At 36.5% G+C, this 19,727-nt stretch overlaps 3 protein-coding genes and 2 pseudogenes across 3 annotated transcripts; 2 read left to right on the top strand and 3 right to left on the bottom strand.

Moving 5' to 3' along the window:
* Positions 1-1,110: 1,110 nt before the first annotated feature.
* LOC104753411 (pentatricopeptide repeat-containing protein At2g29760, chloroplastic) lies at positions 1,111-3,655 on the bottom strand. Its single transcript, XM_087492883.1, has one exon. The coding sequence runs from the start codon at positions 3,549-3,551 to the stop codon at positions 1,338-1,340; it is 2,214 nt and encodes a 737-aa protein (XP_087349009.1). The 5' UTR covers positions 3,552-3,655; the 3' UTR covers positions 1,111-1,337.
* A 755-nt stretch (positions 3,656-4,410) lies between these two features.
* Positions 4,411-6,266, bottom strand: LOC104749917 (flavonol 3-O-glucosyltransferase UGT71C1). The gene has a single exon (XM_010471629.3). It carries the CDS (start codon positions 6,046-6,048, stop codon positions 4,606-4,608), a length of 1,443 nt encoding a protein of 480 aa, XP_010469931.2. The 5' UTR covers positions 6,049-6,266; the 3' UTR covers positions 4,411-4,605.
* Positions 6,267-7,575: 1,309 nt separating this feature from the next.
* Positions 7,576-7,955, top strand: LOC147925146 (glucan endo-1,3-beta-D-glucosidase pseudogene; annotated as a pseudogene).
* Positions 7,956-9,730: 1,775 nt separating this feature from the next.
* Positions 9,731-10,981, bottom strand: LOC147925145 (uncharacterized). Its single transcript, XM_087492502.1, has 2 exons — positions 10,678-10,981; positions 9,731-10,512 (listed from the first exon to the last, which is right to left on the bottom strand). The coding sequence occupies exons 1-2, from the start codon at positions 10,979-10,981 to the stop codon at positions 9,731-9,733; spliced, it is 1,086 nt and encodes a 361-aa protein (XP_087348628.1).
* Positions 10,982-16,829: 5,848 nt separating this feature from the next.
* On the top strand, positions 16,830-17,377 carry LOC104753409 (major pollen allergen Ole e 10 pseudogene; annotated as a pseudogene).
* Positions 17,378-19,727: the final 2,350 nt, after the last annotated feature.

Below are 19,727 nucleotides of genomic sequence, written 5' to 3'. Positions count from 1 at the left end.
AAATTAATATATGTTAAAATATACAATTGACACGTATTATGATTTTATTAATGACTAACTTTTAAACCTAAATTTTATATAATAAGATTTCGCTGCATGTAATGATTTATCTTGGGACTTTAACATTCATAAGACGTTATCTTTGGCAAAAATGGTTATAGATTAAACTTTAAAAATATGCCAGTTTGATAATTAAAAAAAAAAATTCCCACTTGATCCTCAGTGTTGTTTGGCTTACGAACCAAGACAAGGTAAATGGCAGTCATTGGGACTCGACAGCCAATTTATGAGATTTTGGAACTATACGTCTTGTGTGGTTTGGGATTTGTTGTATAGTATTGATCCTCAGTGTGTTACCGGATATCCAATAATTGTGGCATATAATCCGAATGGGTTGTTTTGGAGACCTGTGATCGGTTTATCTGATTTGCCTAACAGCCTAAGCTCAAATATGATGAATGTAAAATGGCGAATGTTGGTGATTTTGGGCAATACTTACAGCCAGCTGTATGGAGTTAAAGTTGTTCGGGGCGTAGAGATCGCGTTGGAAAGACGTCGAGGAGGTGAGATTCGGGGGAAGTTCGAATCAATATCGCTGGTGCTTAGATCCATGAACTCGCCTTCCATTGATCTTTCTCGCTCTGTTACGTTTTGATGGTTCGTGGGCTGGTTTCTTGCAGTTGAAGGTATGTTATAATCTTTGATGATGATGATACTATTATATGACAATTTCTGTAGCCTCATCTTATTTAGGATTTTCATTAACTCGCAGGTGAAGGATCTTTTATTACATCTACTGTTTTTAGCAGCTTGTTGATATGAGAGCAAATATGAAGCAAAAGTTGTTCAGCAGCTGTTATATCTGACACATTAAAGAGTAACTCGTGTTTTTCTTATCTTTGTGTGAATCTTAAGTGTTGTAGATGCACCAGTGTATCATTTCTTGTTTTAGCCTTTATACAAAAGTTCTTACGACGGTTGTCGGTTGTTGTAATGCATCTTTACTTTGGCTATCTTCTGTTTTTTTTTTTTTGTGTGTGCAGTTGCAGTAATTTTCTTGTGTAAGTAATCACAATCAGACTTAATGAAATCTATTATGGTTCTACCATATGAGCAAAATTGAAATCTTGGTTAAGAGATGACGCAAAACACAGAGATTTAGTGGTTTTGACTTCAGTAATTACAAAGTCCTGAAGCTATCTACATACACAAAGAGAAGATGATGTTTTTGGTATATGTAACATTTGTATTAACGCTGGAGAGGAGGTCCAAGTCGCAAAACGTTACAGGAACAACACACAAAACTTGACCGAGTTTCTTCTAGTAAATCTGATATTTCACCAGAAATCATTACAAGAACACTGCCCATTTCTGAAATGGTGAAACCGATACCTGTCCCTCACTATTATTTCTCTATCATAGAGCTGAGATATTAGTTTAGCAACTGAATGACAATCTCCACACACCCTTAGGTTCTTAATAACTCGGATCACCTTTGGAGCCTCTGTTGATATCAGTCCATAACAGATAGCCAGCTTCTCGCTGTGGAGATTCAGAGATTGTTCCTTCATTTCTTCTTCCTCGATGATCTGCAGAACCTGTGACATCTCTGGCTCGTAACCATTCGATTTCAGTTTCTCCATAACCTCGTGTAACTTCCCGTATACCTTCTCAGACATCGGGTGAGCATTATCTCCAGAGAGAAACTCATGGATCATGCCATTGATTTCAATTGAGCTGCATCCTGGTTCTTTTTTCAGTCCAGTGACTCTCATATGCTTCCTCAGCTCAGAAACGTTTTCCCACTTCCCAGATTTAGCATATATGTTTGATAGGAGCACATGCGCGCCATCGTTCCTAGGTTCCAGTTCAAGCAAACGAGTACAAGCCATTTCAGCAAGACTCAGATTGGCATGGATCTTACAAGCTCCTAGAAGCGCTCCCCAGACAGAAGTGCTTGGAGGAATTGGCATCGCCTCTATGAACTTCACAGCTTTCTCCAGATAACCGGAGCGGCCGAGAACATCAACTATGCAAGCGTAATGCTTGTCCTCAGGGACAATACCATAACTCGTTTCCATTTTGTAGAATAACGACTCAGCCTCATCCACCAAACCGGTATGGCTACAAGCACAGAATACATTGGTGAAGGTCACACCATTTGGCTTTACATTCGCCTCTTGCATTTTATAAAACATATCAACAGCTTCATTTCCACATCCGTGCATCGCCAGACCACCAATCATTGCACTCCACACAAACACATCTCTCTTCTCTACAGAACTAAACACTTCACGGGCCTTTTCAAGATCTCCACATTTCGAATACATATGAATCAGTGCGCTTGTAATATAAAAATTCATCCTAATGCCGTGCTTTTTGATGTAGCTATGGATCCATCTACCTAATTCAAGTGCCCCAACCTGGGCACAAGCTGATAAAGTACTTACCAGGGTGATCTGGTTCAGCTTTATGTTCTTCTCAAGTTGCAGCTCATGGAACACTAACAGTGCCTCATTAGGTTTACCATTCTGCTCATAAGCGGATATAAGAGCATTCCAAGCAACAATTTCTTTCTTAGGCATAGAGTTAAGAACCTCTTTAGCTGCTTCGTAGTCTTCTGAAATGGCATACCCATCAAGCATTGTTGTCCATGTGACGTTATCTTTCTCCTCCATTGCATCAAACAGTCTTTTTGCATCCTCTATACTTCCACACTTTGTATACATATCAAGCATCGCATTAGCCAATGTCAAGTTCACGTTAACCCTGTTTTCTTCAATAAAAGAACAAACTTGCCTTCCAAACTCTAGATTCCGTAACTTTGTACAAGCAGACAAGACACCAACCATTGTCACATGACTAGCCTTAACGTCCTCTGACTCCATCTTCTTAAAAAGCTCCAAAGCCTTATCAGGAGAACCCTTTTGCACGAACCCATTAATCATCGAATTCCACGAAACAACGTCTTTCTCTTTGATCGTAGTAAACACTTTACAAGCCGAATCTAAATCCCCGCAAGAAAAGTAACAATGTATCAAAGAATTAGCAACGAAAACATCACATCCAACGGCTGACTTAATCGCCATCCCGTGAAGAGATTGACCCAAAGACAAAGACGAAACTTCTGCAGCGGTCTTGACAAGGAAAGGGAACGTGTATTTATTCGGGTAACACTGGCTCTCCGAAACCATATCTAAGAAAACCCAGATGCTACGAACAGGGTCTGGTCCAGAAGCGTAAGCACGGATAAGGGTGTTCCAAGTGAAAGAGTTTGGTTGAGGAATTTCGTCGAACACCTTGCGTGCATACTCGAGGCTTGCGAAAGAAGAGAGCGCAGAGATTGCGAAGAGCTTGCTAGCTGAGTAAGGATCAGCAATAGTACCGGTACGGATCATGTGAGCGTGGGTTTGCTTCAGTTGTCGAAGGTTTGTACATCGGTCGATCAGAGATATTGTGTGGCGGGAGCGTTCGTTATTGGTGGTGGTTTGTTGATTCGCATTTGGATGACGTGGCAGAGAGAGCGGTTGTGCTGTGGAGAAGGTAGCCATTTTTTTTTTTGTGTCCGCTTACTTTTTTTTTCTTTTCTTCTTCTACAAATTATATACATTAGTAGCAAAATTCTTTTGAGTGACATTGTGACAATATCCACAAATTATTTAAAATGATTAGAGGCAAATTCTGTCTTAATTTGTAGTATTGATTTTTTCCTGCAACCAAATTTTTCTATATATCTTTTTTTCTAAAATCAATTTTTTTTTTGGGGGGTGAATTGTTAACATTTTTCATTTTGTTTTTTTTAAGAAGAGAAAAACATGTCACGCTCCTTCGTTAATTAATATGTCTACGAGTTGATGTTGTGTCGCGCTCAATTTATATATATATTCTGTTCAGAGCCGGCGCTGAACTTTTTAGGGCTATAAGCCCAAAAAAAAAAAAAAAAAATTGCAGCTCGAAGAGGTCGAACCTGAACAGTGGTGCCAAAAACAATATTCCTAAACCACCGGACTAAAGAAAACTTTTGTAGAAAACGGCCAAAATATTTCTTTTATTATTATCGGCCGCAAGCCAATGCTTGGTTTGCTTGGCCTCTTGACCGGCTCTGATTCTGTTCCAGTTCTTGATTTACCAGCTTTTGTTGTTGTTGTTCGCATGATTCCTTGAAATAAATACACAATAATGTTACTGAAAAAACTAAATTTGTAATCATAAAACATTGTTTGCAGCAGTCAACTTGAAAGATTCCAAATGCTTACCTAACAAAAACACTAAATATATTCGATTATAAAAACTTCGGTGTTTGGAATCTTTAATTATTTTTGTGTGTAAGTAATTTATAAACGTATTTTCAACCACATCTATCGTAATATCTCTATACCTAATAAGATCTTAGTTTTGATACAGTTCAAAGAGCAGAATAATTATTTTTTAAGAATCATTAAAAACACGAGATACAATACAACATGGAGGCAAATATGAAATTGGAAAAGTTGTAAGAAGAAGACACAGTCTTCTATTATTAAAATAAAATGATAATTACGATTTAAAAAAAAAAAAACAAAACATGATCGCCACACGCCGAAACAAATGAAAACGACGGCGTTTTCATAAACCATCGGCGATGATCAAGTCACCGATAAATCTTTTAATGGCAGCAAACGAAGATCCACCGTCCACGACAGCCTCTTTCGCCGCCTCAGCAATATCCTTCGCTTTACTCTTCAGCACACGATCCTCACCGTCCATCAAAGATCTAACGGTTCCTGCGATCTCATCAGCTTTCACTATATGTCCTTCTTCCGACACGTAATCCATCCGCAACTCCATGGCCACACCAAGCTCCTTGACCAACGTGAACGCGTTTAGCTGTTGTTCTGCGTACATCGGCCACGTGGCGATCGGAACGCCGAATCCCAAACTCTCCAATATCGAGTTCCAACCGCAGTGAGACACGAACCCTCCGACTGCTTTATGGGCCAGAATCTCAACTTGAGGAGCCCAACCACAAACTAGGCCTTGATCCATAACCCTGTCCATGAACCCGTCTGGTAAAGCATCGTACGGGCTCGCGTACTCCTTCGGGTCGGTTCGTATCGACCAGAGGAATTTGCAGTCAACGAGCTCCAAGGCTTGAGCGATCTCTTTGATCTGAGTCTCAGGAATATTCCTCAAGCTCCCGAAGCAGAGGAACACCACCGATGACTCGGTCTGATCATCGAGCCATCCTATGATCCGGTCTCGTTCCGATGAGTCCAAGTTCGGACGATCGTTGGAGCAGAGTATTGGCCCGATTGGGTAAACGGGTGGGTAATTATCCGGACAACCACCGAAATATTCAAAAGCGTTAGGCTCAAGAAACGTGAATGAATTTGCCAAAATACCCTTAGCGTCAGGGAACCTCTCAGCCAGCTCGACCCAAGGCTCGTACGTCTCTTTCATGAACAGACCTGATGGCAGAACCTTGGTAGGAACAGAGTTGATGAAACCAGGAACCCGGTTTAGCTCCTCGTTAAAGCTCCGGTTAAACTCTGATTTGATTTCGAGGTGTCTCTCTGGGAGATACTTCATCATACCCAAGAAACCTGCGCTACACGTCAAGAAAATGTAAGAAGGGAGATTAAACTCGTTTCCCACATCGATCATAGGGACGCAGAAGAAATCGAGAACCAATCCAGCCACACGAACTGAATCCGACTCATCACGTGAAGACAAGAGAGTGGAGAGACCATCCCTCACGATGGGAACCATTTTCTTTACGTATTCAAGAATGTAAGCTTCAGGAGCTTCCTGAAAGAGCTTCATCGGTGGAGGGGTTTCGACGTCGGGCAATGTAACGAAACGGATACGAGGCTCATTTTTGACTAGGGACTGGAGGAAGGCGATCGTGTCAGCTTTAGGTATAAAGGGTAGTCCCCAGTAGAGGAGGGTGATGGTGTGGATCCGAGGGTTGTCTTGACTGATGAGACGTTTCGCTAGTTCGATTGTGGCGAGGATGTGCCCGGAGAATGGGTGAGGGATGATGACGAGCTCTACTTCTTGGTTTCCCATTGTACGTTTGGAGATTTGATGAGAAACTCAAAAGTCAATAGGAGAAGACAAATTTAAAAAGGGAACTGAGATTGTGCAAAGCAGTTGTCTCGAAAGGTTTGTTTTGTATGTGTGCTAGGTGTGTTGATTTGGCTATTTTATTGTAAGAGACAGGCAAATAGTTAAATTTTAATCGCACATGTATTATTGTCAGTTATTATTATTATAGTACGTGCAGACAAGATAACAGGAAAAATATAATACAAGATGCATGTTATATTATTGTACATCAATATCAATGCATATGTAATTAAGGTTAACAAATCACGACGACATGTGTTATGTTCTCTATTGGTTATTTGGTTGTAGGCAGATAGTAGTTAATTACAACAAGATCTAATGACTTTTTTCAGTCAATCGTTTTGAACATAATTAGATGAATTTAGATCTAGGGTATTAATTAACTTAAACACATTTGGGAAAGTGTGAAACACGAGAAGTGTATAAAAACTGCAATGATAAGAGCATCATTTTTTTTTTTTAAACAAACTTATATTCACATTCATAATGAGCATCATTTCATATTAGTGTCGTGGATTTGAGTCCAAGCAAATAATCCACCGTTTTTCAAACCTTTCCTTGCTATGTATACCAGAACAATTAAAATTGAGAAATATAATCAATATATTATTTGTATAAGCATAACACATACGTGAATTTTTTCTTTCTGTCTTTTTGTTATAGTGTTTCATACGTGATTCTTATACAAGAGTAGTTTAATGAACTAATTGTGGCGGGAGCGCGCGTTTGTTATTGGTGGCCGTTGGTTGATTCAGATTAGAGAAGTTTGTATATGAAGTAGGAGAGATAGAGAGAGCTTGTGAACTAATATCAAATTTATGAATTTACTGTCCGGACTCCGGAGTGGTTATAAGAACTTGTAGCCACAACCTCACTTGGGGAGTTCTAAGACTTTCTCCAATTCCAAAACAAGGAACATAAAGTTCATAACCAGAGCTTCGGGTTGGTTCATCAAGCTATTCAATCAAACTAAATATGAGAAGTTGTTAAGTCTTGGTTAGGCAAGGATATGTACGTAATTAACATAATTGTTCTCGCATAAGACAATAATTAAACTTTAGATGTATAAAATATATATATCATTAGGTATAGACATATACGTTGCCTCTCACATAATTAACGACATAAATATCCAAAGTATAATGATGCATACGTTGACTCATGTATTGTTTCATCAGACATTGGTTTTGGTTTCCCCATTAGAAGAGTAATTTTGTTAACCCCATTTTTTTCCCATATGTACTATTGGTATTAATAATACCGTATTACGTTTTCTATTTTTATAGAGATTTTAAAACCTTTGACTATCTAATGATCAAACTCTTTTATAAACAAAATATTTCAAATAGTGTATTCAACTCTATCAGATTTTCTTCTATAATATCTTCATTTTGTTCAAAACAATATTACTAAAAATATCTTCATAAATATTCAAAATAAAACTCTTTAAATTTTCATTTCCAAAATATGACAAAAATGTCAAGGATGTTAAATCTCCTCTTCATCTTCCTCTCTTCTATCATGATTCATTACTTTCCCGTAGCAAGCTCCACACAATGCCGTGTATAGCAAGTCTAGCGTCAACGAACAACTACAAGCAAATATAAATTTTGGATGTAGTCTAAGGAGTTGATTGCAGAAAAATACAGCCAGGTGGATCATGTTTTACCCCAAATACACTAATAAATCATGCGTCATTTGTGATGAACGCTTATTACCAAAGCCATGGCCGCACTATAAAAGCATGCAATTTCATGTTTATCAATACCCGCAAGTTCACTTCTATAAACCCTAGTTACGGTGGCTGTGTCTTTGTTCTTAGAAATATGTATTGTTTTGATAAGTGAACTGGGTAATAAGTATGTGGTAAAATGAATAATTCCACAGTTCCATTGTTTTTTTCTACTATATAATTATGAAAAATACAAGATTTGTTACGATGAGATTTGATATTTTTTTCATCTCTAGCTAGCAACGGTGGATCATGGATGAATAGGGAGATCAATCGTTCTTTCTCAAATCTCAACCTTATTAATTAGCTTTACTTTGTGATTAATCTAGGATTTTGAAATCCGACCAGTCTTATCCTTAATTACTTTGAGATCACGCCACATGGCAATAGACAAGCATCGGCAACTGAAATGAAAAGTCAAACTATCCCACATCGGAAGATTATGAAAGAGTTTATAATCTCTTTAGGTTATAAATTGGAAATGATGTCAGATAGTTTCATAACCCGTTTCTGTCAGATGATGATGCGTCAATGATCGTTAAGAGACGGCGTATCATGTCAACAATATGACGAACATTTTAAAAGGCGAGTGAGCCTAACCTTACTTTGGTTTGGGGTTGCCCGTCAATTTTTGGAAACCTCGATTCGATTTATCGAGGTTCTACCAAAACCAAAAGAAGATTAATCTTAGGTATAATAAATGTAAAGGAAGATTTATAATAACCGTAGATATATATACCCATAATATTATTACTCTTTGAATGGACTTTATTAAACTTTTCACATATAATAACGGAAGATTTATTTGATGAAAAAAAGAAGATATTATAATTTACGGTACTCTTTGATTATCCAAAAATATAGCTCTTTAAATTTATTAACCTGTTCATATTTATAAAGGGAAGATTTATTTGACAAACAAAAAAAAGAAGGAATACTGTATATATTTCTGATTTAAAATACTCACATAGATGGAAATATTTGGTAGAACGATATATGTTACATTTTTTCTTATATTACTATTACAAACCAATTTTTTAATTTTTTTTTTTAATGGTTGATGTGAGTCACTAATAGACCCAAAATATATATCCAAATAGTCCAATAAAGAAATTTAAAGTGTTAGCCAAATCAATATATAATATACATCTATATGCCCATTAAACTAGGGTACACTTATTATTTTATTATTAAATGAAAACTTAATATACTTTTTTAACACAAAACCTAATTACACCATAGTTCTACCGTTAACTCTTTTCTTTTTTTGTTTCCATCAAAATGAAAGGAGATGCAACAAAACAGTAAAAATAAAATATTTATGACGCTAAGAACAAATATTTTGCCTCCATTACTGGCCCGTAATTGCACTCAATACAATAGGGACTTAATTAAAACCAACATCGATGGTAAACGCAATGATTTTCATCAAGATCATAATAAAAAAATAAGCAACAAAAAAGCAAAACAATAAGCAAAAAAAAATGTTCTTTAAGTATTATTTTACATTGATTAGTTGAAAGACATAAAAACAAAATTAAGGGGAGGTAAGAGGAACACTTTCATGATCACAAAGGCACCAAAAGCTTGTTTAAAAAATGGCATAGCTTATTTCATCACTCCATCTTGTACGTTGTACTTGGTCGCATATTTCTAAAATAAGTTATCAAATCTACCAAAGAAAAATATATAACCAATCTTCAAACATATATATATATATATATACTACAAAAAACAGACGTATTGTATTACGTAAATAGTATCACAAAACTAAATGATATTGATTTTTTTTTAACTCTGATTCATATTGAAAGAAAAATGTTCGACAAAAGAATTGAATTGATGCAGCAATACGTATAAAGGAGATAAACTTCGATAATAAAACTTCAACTATACTCTCTGCTCTTCCATGATCCGATCATGAAGCCAAGCCGGGCCTCCCAACGCAAGATAAGACCTGAGCCGCCCATCTCGTGTAACACTTGAAGCAATCTCCCTAGTCAAAGCATTGGCTTTCAGTGACGAGAGTTTAAAGGACACTCCTCTCATCACCCGGACTACTCCAATGATCTTCTCCACCTCTGAGCGGTATTTCGGCCATTCCAAAGGCGTCTCTATCGCTGCTAATGTCGACTGACAATCCGTCCATATTTCACATGAAGATATATGCAACTCGTGCAAGCTTTGCAAACACCATAATATGCATAGTAGTTCAGCCGATATACGATTTGTTCTTGGGGTAAAGGCATCTCTAGCATGATATTTAACATTCCCCATGTGATCTCGTAGTATCCACGCACCACCGCAATAAAAAGTATCAGTCAACCACGTAGCGTGAATATTGCATTTCAGCATACCTGGAGCCGGTTTAACCCAACGGTGAGCTGGAGATCTGGTAGATGCACCTGGATTCATCATCGACTGAGACACCAATTGCTGTTGCTTAATCCATTCCTTAGATTCTGCAAATGCTGTGGCAAGGAGAATATGGTGATCATGATCTCTACCCGCAAAAATGGCTGCATTCCTAGCTTTCCATGTGCCCCAAATAATCCAAGGTATCGTATTCCTAATATTTTCCTGTGGTGAGGACTGATCCATCTGGTCCAAAACATGGTTGATATTCTCTGCAATCGAGCTTGACAATCCATCTTGGGGTAATGTAATCTGAACTTCAGACCAAACATCCTTTGCCAGAATACAACCAAAAAGTACATGAGAAATTGTCTCCTCCTCCACATGGCATTCCTGACTGAGTGGGTTAACCTGCAATCCATGAGTTCGCAAACACTCTGCAACTGCTAATGCTCAAGACAAAGCTCTCCATAAGAACATACTTATCTTTGGCTCTGTGAAAATTCCCCATATCCTGGCTTTTAATAGATTTAGATTAAGTTCCCCCTCTGGAATAGGATTGGTGATCTCCATTTCCTTCACTAGCAACCAGTGACCACTCTTAACAGAGTATCTCCCATCTCTCGTAAAAGCCCATATACTGCGATCTTGAAGACTCTGTTCTGGAGGGAAAGATTTAATACGCGTAACATCGCATGGTGGGAACATTTCTTGCAGCAAATGATCATTCCACTCCCCAGATGGAGTTATAAGAGAAGACACTCTCAAGTTTAAATCAAATGTCATCTCCCTATTAAAAGGTCGTCGTGGAACATCATCCATAACCCACTTATCCAACCAAACACAGGTGTCCTTGCCATCCCCAACCAACTTCATAAGACCACGCTCTAGAAGTTCCCTGCCAAACAAAATGCTTCGCCAAGCGTATGATGGACGATATCCAATTCTCGCCTCAAGAAAACATTTTCCAGCAAAATATTTGGATTTTTAAACTCTAGCCAGCAATGATTCTGGGGAGTCAAGAATAAGCCAAGCTTGCTTTGCAAGAAGTGCCTGGTTGAAACGTCCTATATCCCGAAAGCCAAGGCCTCCACGATGTTTAGCTTGGCACAATTTCTCCCATGAGACCCAATGCATTTTGTGTTTATCTTCACTCTCATTCCACCAAAACTTAGCCATAGCACTAGTAAGTTGTTTGCATTGATGTTTAGTCAATCGAAAGCAGGACATAGCATAAACTGGAAGCGCCAGTGCCACTGCTTTTAGCAAAACTTCCTTACCTCCCAGAGATAATGTTTTTTCATACCATCCGCTAAGTCTCGACTTCAGTCTGTCTGTGATGTAGTTGAGGAGGTCCCTTTTAGATCCACTGAATTGAAACACTCAGGTAAGCCCAAGTATTTTCCATCTCCTCCTTCTTGTTCTATGCCAGTGAATACACCAATCAGACGTCGCATATATGGGTCAATCTTCTTACCGAAGGTAATGGTGGACTTCTGAAAGTTGATCTCCTGTCCAGAAGCATCGCCATACACCTTTAAACAATCCAAAAAGTTCGCACATTCAGGTAGTGTAGCTTGGCACAAGAAGAAGCTATCGTCAGCAAAAAGCAAATGTTGAACTGAAGGACAATCGGGGGTAAGTTTCATCTCTGTTATCCGACCTTCCAGCTCTGCTTTATTCATTATATGTACTAATGCCTCAGCACACAAAATGAATAAGAAGGGTGATAGAGGATCACCCTGACGAATCCCTCTTCCTGGTTTAATATATCCATAAGGTGCTCCATTGACAAGTACTGAATATGAAACAGAGGTGACGCAGCTCATAATCCAGTGTACCCATTTGATATGAAATCCCAACCGAATGAGTAATTCTTCTAGGAACCGCCACTCAACTCGATCATACGCTTTTGACATGTCCGTTTTGATGGCCATAAAGTCCTCATCACAATGAGGATTTGTTCTCAAAGCATGGACCATCTCATGTGCCAACAAAATATTGTCAGAGATAAGCCTGCCAGAGACAAAAGCTCCTTTCGTCTCCGACACAATGTCAGGGAGAAACTTCTTAAGCCTGTTGCAAAGTACCTTGGAGACTATCTTGTAGATAACGGAGCATAAAATGATTGGTTGAAGTTCAGACATTTTCGATGGATTAGGTTTCTTAGGTATCAAGCAGATCTGAGTGAAGTTCCATTACGAAGGGAGAGAACCCGAATCAAAAAACTGTTGAACCTCTGCAATGACTTGAGGCCCAACAATATCCCAATATGCTTGATAGAAGTGACCTGACATTCCATCCGCTCCTGGTGTACTTTCTCCTATGATACTAAAGGCAGCTATTTTGATCTCTTCACCCGTTACCGGCTTGATAAGATCGTTGTTCATCTGATCTGTGACGCGGGGAAGCATACTTCCAATGGCTTCGGATATGTTCTCTGGGTTGGAGCTCGTGAACATTCTATTAAAGTACTCCACTGCAACCTCTCCCTTTGATCCTTCTGAGAACTGTTCAATGCCATTGGTGTCAAGGAGTGAAAGAATTTTATTCTGCACCCGTCGTCGCTGTACACTGCCATGAAAGAATCTTGTATTATTATCACCCGTAACCATCGTTCCTTACTTAGCTGCTTCCAAAACAGCTCCTCTTCTCGATAAGCTTCCGCTAGCTCCCACCATAGAGTCTTTAATAACATGAGGTCCGGCTGTCGTTTGCTTCCTTCCTCATCAAGTTTTGTGCGCAGTTGAACTAGACGATCTCGAGAATTTTGGTTGGTGTTACGTTTCCACTGCGAGATCCGTCTTCTGCAGTCTGCAATCCTATGCATCAATGAGATCTGACCAGTAAGCTCACCATGTCGCCAACCTTCTTTAATGACATCTACAAACTCCGGCTTGGCATCCCATCTCTTATTAAACATGAATCTTCCTTGTTTAGACATATTTTCATGAATGATATTGTTTTAAATTACTTTTAATAACTGATATAAAAATTATATATTAACATCAATTACAATAATCGATACTATTATTGATTCGTATAACATCATTTCATTATAACTAATGTAAATCTAAATCGTTTACATCACTTTAAAAATATTAATACAAATATATAAATTTACTTCACTTAATAATTGATGTATTTATTAATTTATATCCACAGATATAAGTTTTACATCATCTCCCTTTTATAAATGATGTTAGCAATACATATATTTCAAGAAAAAAAAGTAATTGGATAAACATACCTTATTTTTTTATCTTAAGTTTTGTCGATTAAACTATATCTATATATATAATTTGATTTCATTATTCTCTATTTTTTATTTTTAGTATGAAAAGTGTTGAGCAAATTTTTTTATTTTATTTTTAAAAACTCCAAATATAAAATTTTAAAATATTTAGTTCTTTTTGTTTTTCAAAAATAAGACTCGTAGTTCAAAAACTTAAAACAAAGAAAAAATAAAAAAATAATTAAGTTATATTCTTTAATCAATTAAAACTAAAATCAAAACTGACAAAAAAAAAAAAAAATTCAAACAGCTTGTATCCCACATCGACACGGGCAAAACAAAGTTCTCCTAATTGCTTCTATATATATTTACTTCATGTTAATCCATCTTTTGTAGGGATAACAACCAACTGGGACCCAACATAAATATAATATAAATAATTTTTATTAGATGAATATTTTTAAAAAATGATTGAAAGATATAAATAATTAAATATTATTTTACAGAAAATTATTTTCATATTATTTATTATAATATTAGTTGTAACAACAGTTTTCTAAAATTATATAAATACTTTACATTAGTTTTGATAACTGATACAAATATTTTATATCAATTTAATAAAATAATGTATTACTTGCAACAATTTTTTGTAAGTGATGTAAATGAATATAAATATCACTAATTGTAACAAATATTCATTTCAATCGATGCAAATTATTTGAATTGATAAAATGTAAATCATTTATTTAAGTGATGCAAGTTATTTTAACATCATTTAAATATGATACAAATATATAAAAAGAATCGATGGATCGATCTAAACTTGGAAAAAGAATAGAGAAGTATGAGAAAAGAATTGTGAAAAGTGTAAACATTATGTAAACATTTTAAGGTTAGAGAAATATAATAAAATTAATTTATCACATATTACCTACTATATTAAAATAATATTAGTTTTTCACATATTACACACACATTTAATTATGTTCATGTTTTGATGACTATAAGATACATAGATGGTGATTTTTTTTGTTTCTTGAATGGATTTTTATCATCATAAGAACATATACAATCTAATGTTGATTCAATCAAATGCTAGTTTCATGTAGTTCAAAATAATACAAGTTTTTTTCCAAGCAATTTTCAATTTTATTAGTTTATTTGGTGTGAGTTTATAGATTTCTTAAATAAAAGTAAGCAAAATCAAAATTAATTAATCATCTATTTGGATCCAATTTGATGCGGTTTTAGTTAACTCACTGTGAGAGCAGCCTTAGTTTCTAATTAAAAACTTTATTTAATTTTGGTTTTTAGGATACATACTAATTACCTTAACAAGTTTGTATGGGTTTTCATATCAACAAGAGATCATAAAGAATAGCATGCCACATATATTGATGTTTTGAACTGCCCCAACTATATCACGAGTGTCATGTGTCCATTTCTAAGAAATCTCTAGACCTTAATACTACACATACTCCGATCCCCACCACCCACAACAAAGAAATGCAGTTGTGTTTCGTTAAGGCTGTCAGGTGTTACTAAATACGTACTCTACGACTATGTGCAAAGAAAATATCATTCTCATGTCACAAAATTCAAGCACCAGCAATAACCTGTTTCTTTTAAGACCAAGACACCCCAACATTTCATATGATGCATATTGTCAAAAATTGAGAAGCTTATAATACCATCTCTAGGAGACGGAAAGTTTGAAAGGGCTCATACTTACCTTTCAACTGGAAAGAACATGGTTTACAGTTTCTCCTTCTATACCATAGACATGACAAAGAGCATCAACTTTCATTCCAATCGACTTAATCCGACTTTGCTAAAACGCATCGTGCAACACCTCCTTTTCATTTACCTGACAATTAAGCCAATACCCTGATTTAACAAAATAATCTCCACTCTTAATTATATGCATCTAATACCAAAAAGCAAGTTCATGATAGCTGGTTTTATTGCAAAATAAAATAACTTTTTATTGCCAATACAGTAAAATATATATAACACTGCATCATCTATATTAAAAACCAAAGAAAATTTATCAATTATAATATAAAATCATAAAATTAGATATATAAACTAAAAAAATTATCATGTGGTGTATCACGGTTTAAATCCTAGTATATATATATATATATATATTAGGTAGGATTTATAATTTACAATACTCACCTAGATATCTAATATATAACTCTTTAAATTGACTTTATTAGACCAAAAAAAAAGAGGAAGAATTTTTTGACAAAATACGTTCTGAGGCGTCAGCTCGTGAAGATAGACGCACCCCTACAAACTTCGAAAGTCTCGATCGAGTTGATAAGATGAAGTCTCCAAATTTCTTGTATTTACTTTTGCTGCAGATTTTGTTTCGTACATAATGTCCTAAGCTGACCGATCATCCTCTTCGTCCACATGATCACCGAGGAAAAGAAAAAATAAGTCTTAGGCCTTGTATCTTTTGAGTTTTTGGAATAAACTTAGAAAATTATATATTTATGGCTTTCAATATGTATCTTCTTAAAACGTCAAACGGTAGTGTTGAAAAATGACCAAACTGCTTACTTGCAACTGTAACGGTATGGTTTGGTTAGTGATTTATATTCCATTTGACAAAAAATTATATTATCCTTCCTTTTTAAAAAAATTATTCAAACAGAGGACAAAATTTTAAAAGGAAATTTTGATGAATATCATTTTTCTCTTTTTTTTTTGTCAACGATGAATATCATTTGAGTTTATTAAAATATATCCATCTATGTGAAGGAAGATTTATACTTTTACAAACACTCATGTAAGGTAATATGTAACTATTTAATTTGAAGTTAATTTGATAATTAGAGTATTCATATAAGTAAAGGGAAGATTTATTTGACAAAAAAAGGAAAGAGTTTAATTTACAATACTCACATATGCATCTAAAATATACTGTATAACCCTTTGAATAACGTTCGAATTTATTAGAGTATACATATATGTAAAGGGAAGATTTGGTAGACGGACGACATCTCCTACAAATCTTCCTTATTTATGTATAAATGTATACACCTCATTATCTCATCTTCCGTTTTTTTCTTCCTACGTTACTATTTTTTTTTTTAACTCATGAATTAATAAGAAGGGAACAGGAATGTTGCAAGAACAACCAAGGGAAAAAACATAACAGTAGTAACAGAGTAAAACAAGAAACAAAGCCTAGTATCTTCGGCATCGTTCCTCTTCAATCCTACGTTACTATTTACAAATCTTTCTCATTTGTTATGTACAACAAAGTCTTTTATGTCACATATTTATTATTTCCTTTTCTTTCGTACATTCCTCTAGTATAAATATAAACCACATAAGAAATCATCACTTCACTATACCAAACAGCTTATAGATTTATTTTGTTTTTTTTAAGAGATGGCAAACATTTCGCCGTTGTTGTCGCTCATCGCAATCCTCCTATCATCCATCATGATCAACCACCTTCCCGTGGCAAGCTCAAAACAGTGGTGTGTGTCAAAACAGACGGCCAAGGATGAGCAGCTAGAAGATAACATCAATTTTGCGTGTAGTAATGGGATTGATTGTAGACCAATCCTACCGAGTGGAGCATGTTTTAAACCCAATACTACAATAAGCCATGCATCATATTTGATGAACGATTATTATCAAAGCCATGGCCGAACCAACGAGGCATGTCTGTTCTATTTCCCAAATAGTGGCATACTCACTTCCACGGACCCTAGTTACAATCAATGTATCTATAAATAGGTGATCCACGAAATACATGAAGGATGAATAATTCGGCAGTTCTAATGTCATTTTTCTTACATATATGTTAGGTTACACAAACTCCAGATTTCTTTTGCTGTTTCTTGTTCGTTAATTGATAAAGTCTTCCTTTGCTATGTTGTTCTAGAAGATATTGCAATAAAATGTTTTATAAAAATAAATTTGTCAAATTTGTTACTTGCATGACTCAATGATCGTTAAAAGACTATTGGGCTGTATAGCCCATATAAGTTAATGCGGTCTCTTAGATGATTAGGTCAACTTCTGTATCTGAGACCATGACATATATATACTCAAACACAATGTGACTTACAACCTAAGAAACACATTAATACAATACAACAAGGTTTCTTGACATGGTATCAGAGCCCTAAGACCTAAAACTTCAAAGAGGTCTTAGGTGTTCGATCTTGTGATCTAGAATTCCGCACAAACACTTTTCTTCGTTTCTCAAAATTTTCCGTTTCTCTCTTCACCGATGTCGACTTCACCATCTACGTCATCGGCTCTCACAACAGCAATAACCCCATCCCGTCCTGAATCTCGTCGAACCATATCACCATATGATTTAACTTCCGGTGATAATCCCGGAACTTTAATCTCCAAACCTCTGTTACGAGGTTCAAACTATGATGAATGGGCAAACAATCTTAAACTTGCTCTCCAGGCCCGGAAAAAAATTTGGCTTCGTCAACGGATCTATACCTCAACCACTGGAAGACGATGTTGATTTTGAAGACTGGATCGCAAACAATGGACTGGTGGTGTCCTGGATCAAACTTACCATTGAAGAAAGTCTCTCCTCCTCGCTGTCTCACCTCAATAACTCTCATGAACTCTGGACTCATGTTCAGAAACGGTTTGGTGTGAAGAACGGACAACGAGTTCAACGTCTCAAGACAGAACTGGCTAACTGTCGACAAAAAGGTCTTACTATTGAATCTTATTATGGTAAACTGACTAAGTTGTGGGGAAATCTTGCTGATTATCAGAAAGCTAAAACTATGGAGGAAGTACGTCGAGAGCGTGAGGAAGACAAACTTCATCAGTTTCTCATGGGTCTCGACGATACCTTGTACGGCGCCGTTAAATCATCTCTGCTCTCTCGGGTCCCTCTACCGAGTCTCGAAGAAGCATATAACACTTTGATTCAAGATGAGGAATCAAAGCTTTCGAGTCGCATACATGAAGAACGGTCCGACGGTGTAAGCTTTGCGGTTCAGACCAATGTTCCAAGAAAACCTTTCGTGAACAAAACTTCTTTGATCTGCAACGTATGTGGTCGCACTGGTCATCTCGGAGAAAACTGCTTCAAGAAAATTGGTTATCCAGAATGGTGGAATGACAAATCTCTTCGTCCTAAGCCTGGAGGTAACAGCGGCACTGCTTCCGGATCTTCGGCTCGTGGTGTCACGACTACATTTGTGGGCTCAATGTTTGGCCAAGGCACAACTTCAGCTCATGTGAATACTATCTCTACACTGCAACCTTCACATCACCCTGTTTTTCACACTGCTACGGTCAACAATACCTCACCTTTAACATCAGCTGATCGTATTGGTCTTAGTGGTTTAAGTAACGATGATTGGAAGCTTCTACAGAACATTCTTGCTGAAAAGAAATCTCGCTCGGCTAACCCTCCCACGGGTATGTATTTTTTTGAATCCTGGATTATCGATACTGGTGCCTATAACCACATGACAGGTTCTCTTGAATATTTGGTTGATGTTTGTGATATGGCACCGGTTATTATCAAGCTTCCTGATGGTCGTTTCACCTCTTCTACTAAGATCGGCCGTGTGGTGTTTGGTTCTTCATTAAGTCTTCACAATGTTTTCTTTGTTGATGAGTTGAAGTGTCATCTTATCTCTGTTTCTCAGTTGACTAGAGAGCGCGGTTGTGTTTTCCAAATTACTGATCGGCTGTGTATTATTCAGGATCGCATCACGAAGACGCTGATTGATGCGGGTGAGGAACAACAAGGTCTTTATTTTTTTAAAAGAGTGGAGGTTGCAGCTGCTGTTCATCATGTGGATTCTACGTCTACAGTAGTTTGGAATTCTCGTTTGGGACATCTCTCTTCTACTGTTTTAGATATGTTGCAGTTTTTGGATTCTAAAAATAAATTTGATTCAACGTCCTGTGATGTTTGTATTCGAGCAAAACAGACAAGAGAGTCTTTTCCTTTAAGTTATAATAAGACGAGTATTGCTTTTGAACTAATCCATTGCGATCTTTGGGGACCGTATCGTACTTCAGCCATCTGTGGTTCTCGGTACTTTCTTACTATTCTTGATGATTATTCCCGCGCAGTTTGGATTTATCTTCTACCTTCAAAGATAGACACACCTACTCATCTTAAAAAAATTTTGGCTCTTGTTGAACGACAATTTTGTGCTCAAGTGAAAACAATTCGCAGTGATAATGGCTCCGAATTCATTTGCCTCAAAGATTATTTTGCCCAACGAGGCATTATCCACGAAACTGCTTGTGTTGGCACACCGCAACAAA

The sequence above is a fragment of the Camelina sativa genome, chromosome 16 (assembly GCF_030686135.1).
Source record: "Camelina sativa cultivar CO46 ecotype springtype chromosome 16, ASM3068613v1".
Lineage (NCBI taxonomy): Eukaryota > Viridiplantae > Streptophyta > Magnoliopsida > Brassicales > Brassicaceae > Camelina > Camelina sativa.
This window is presented reverse-complemented; position numbering and strand designations above follow the sequence as displayed.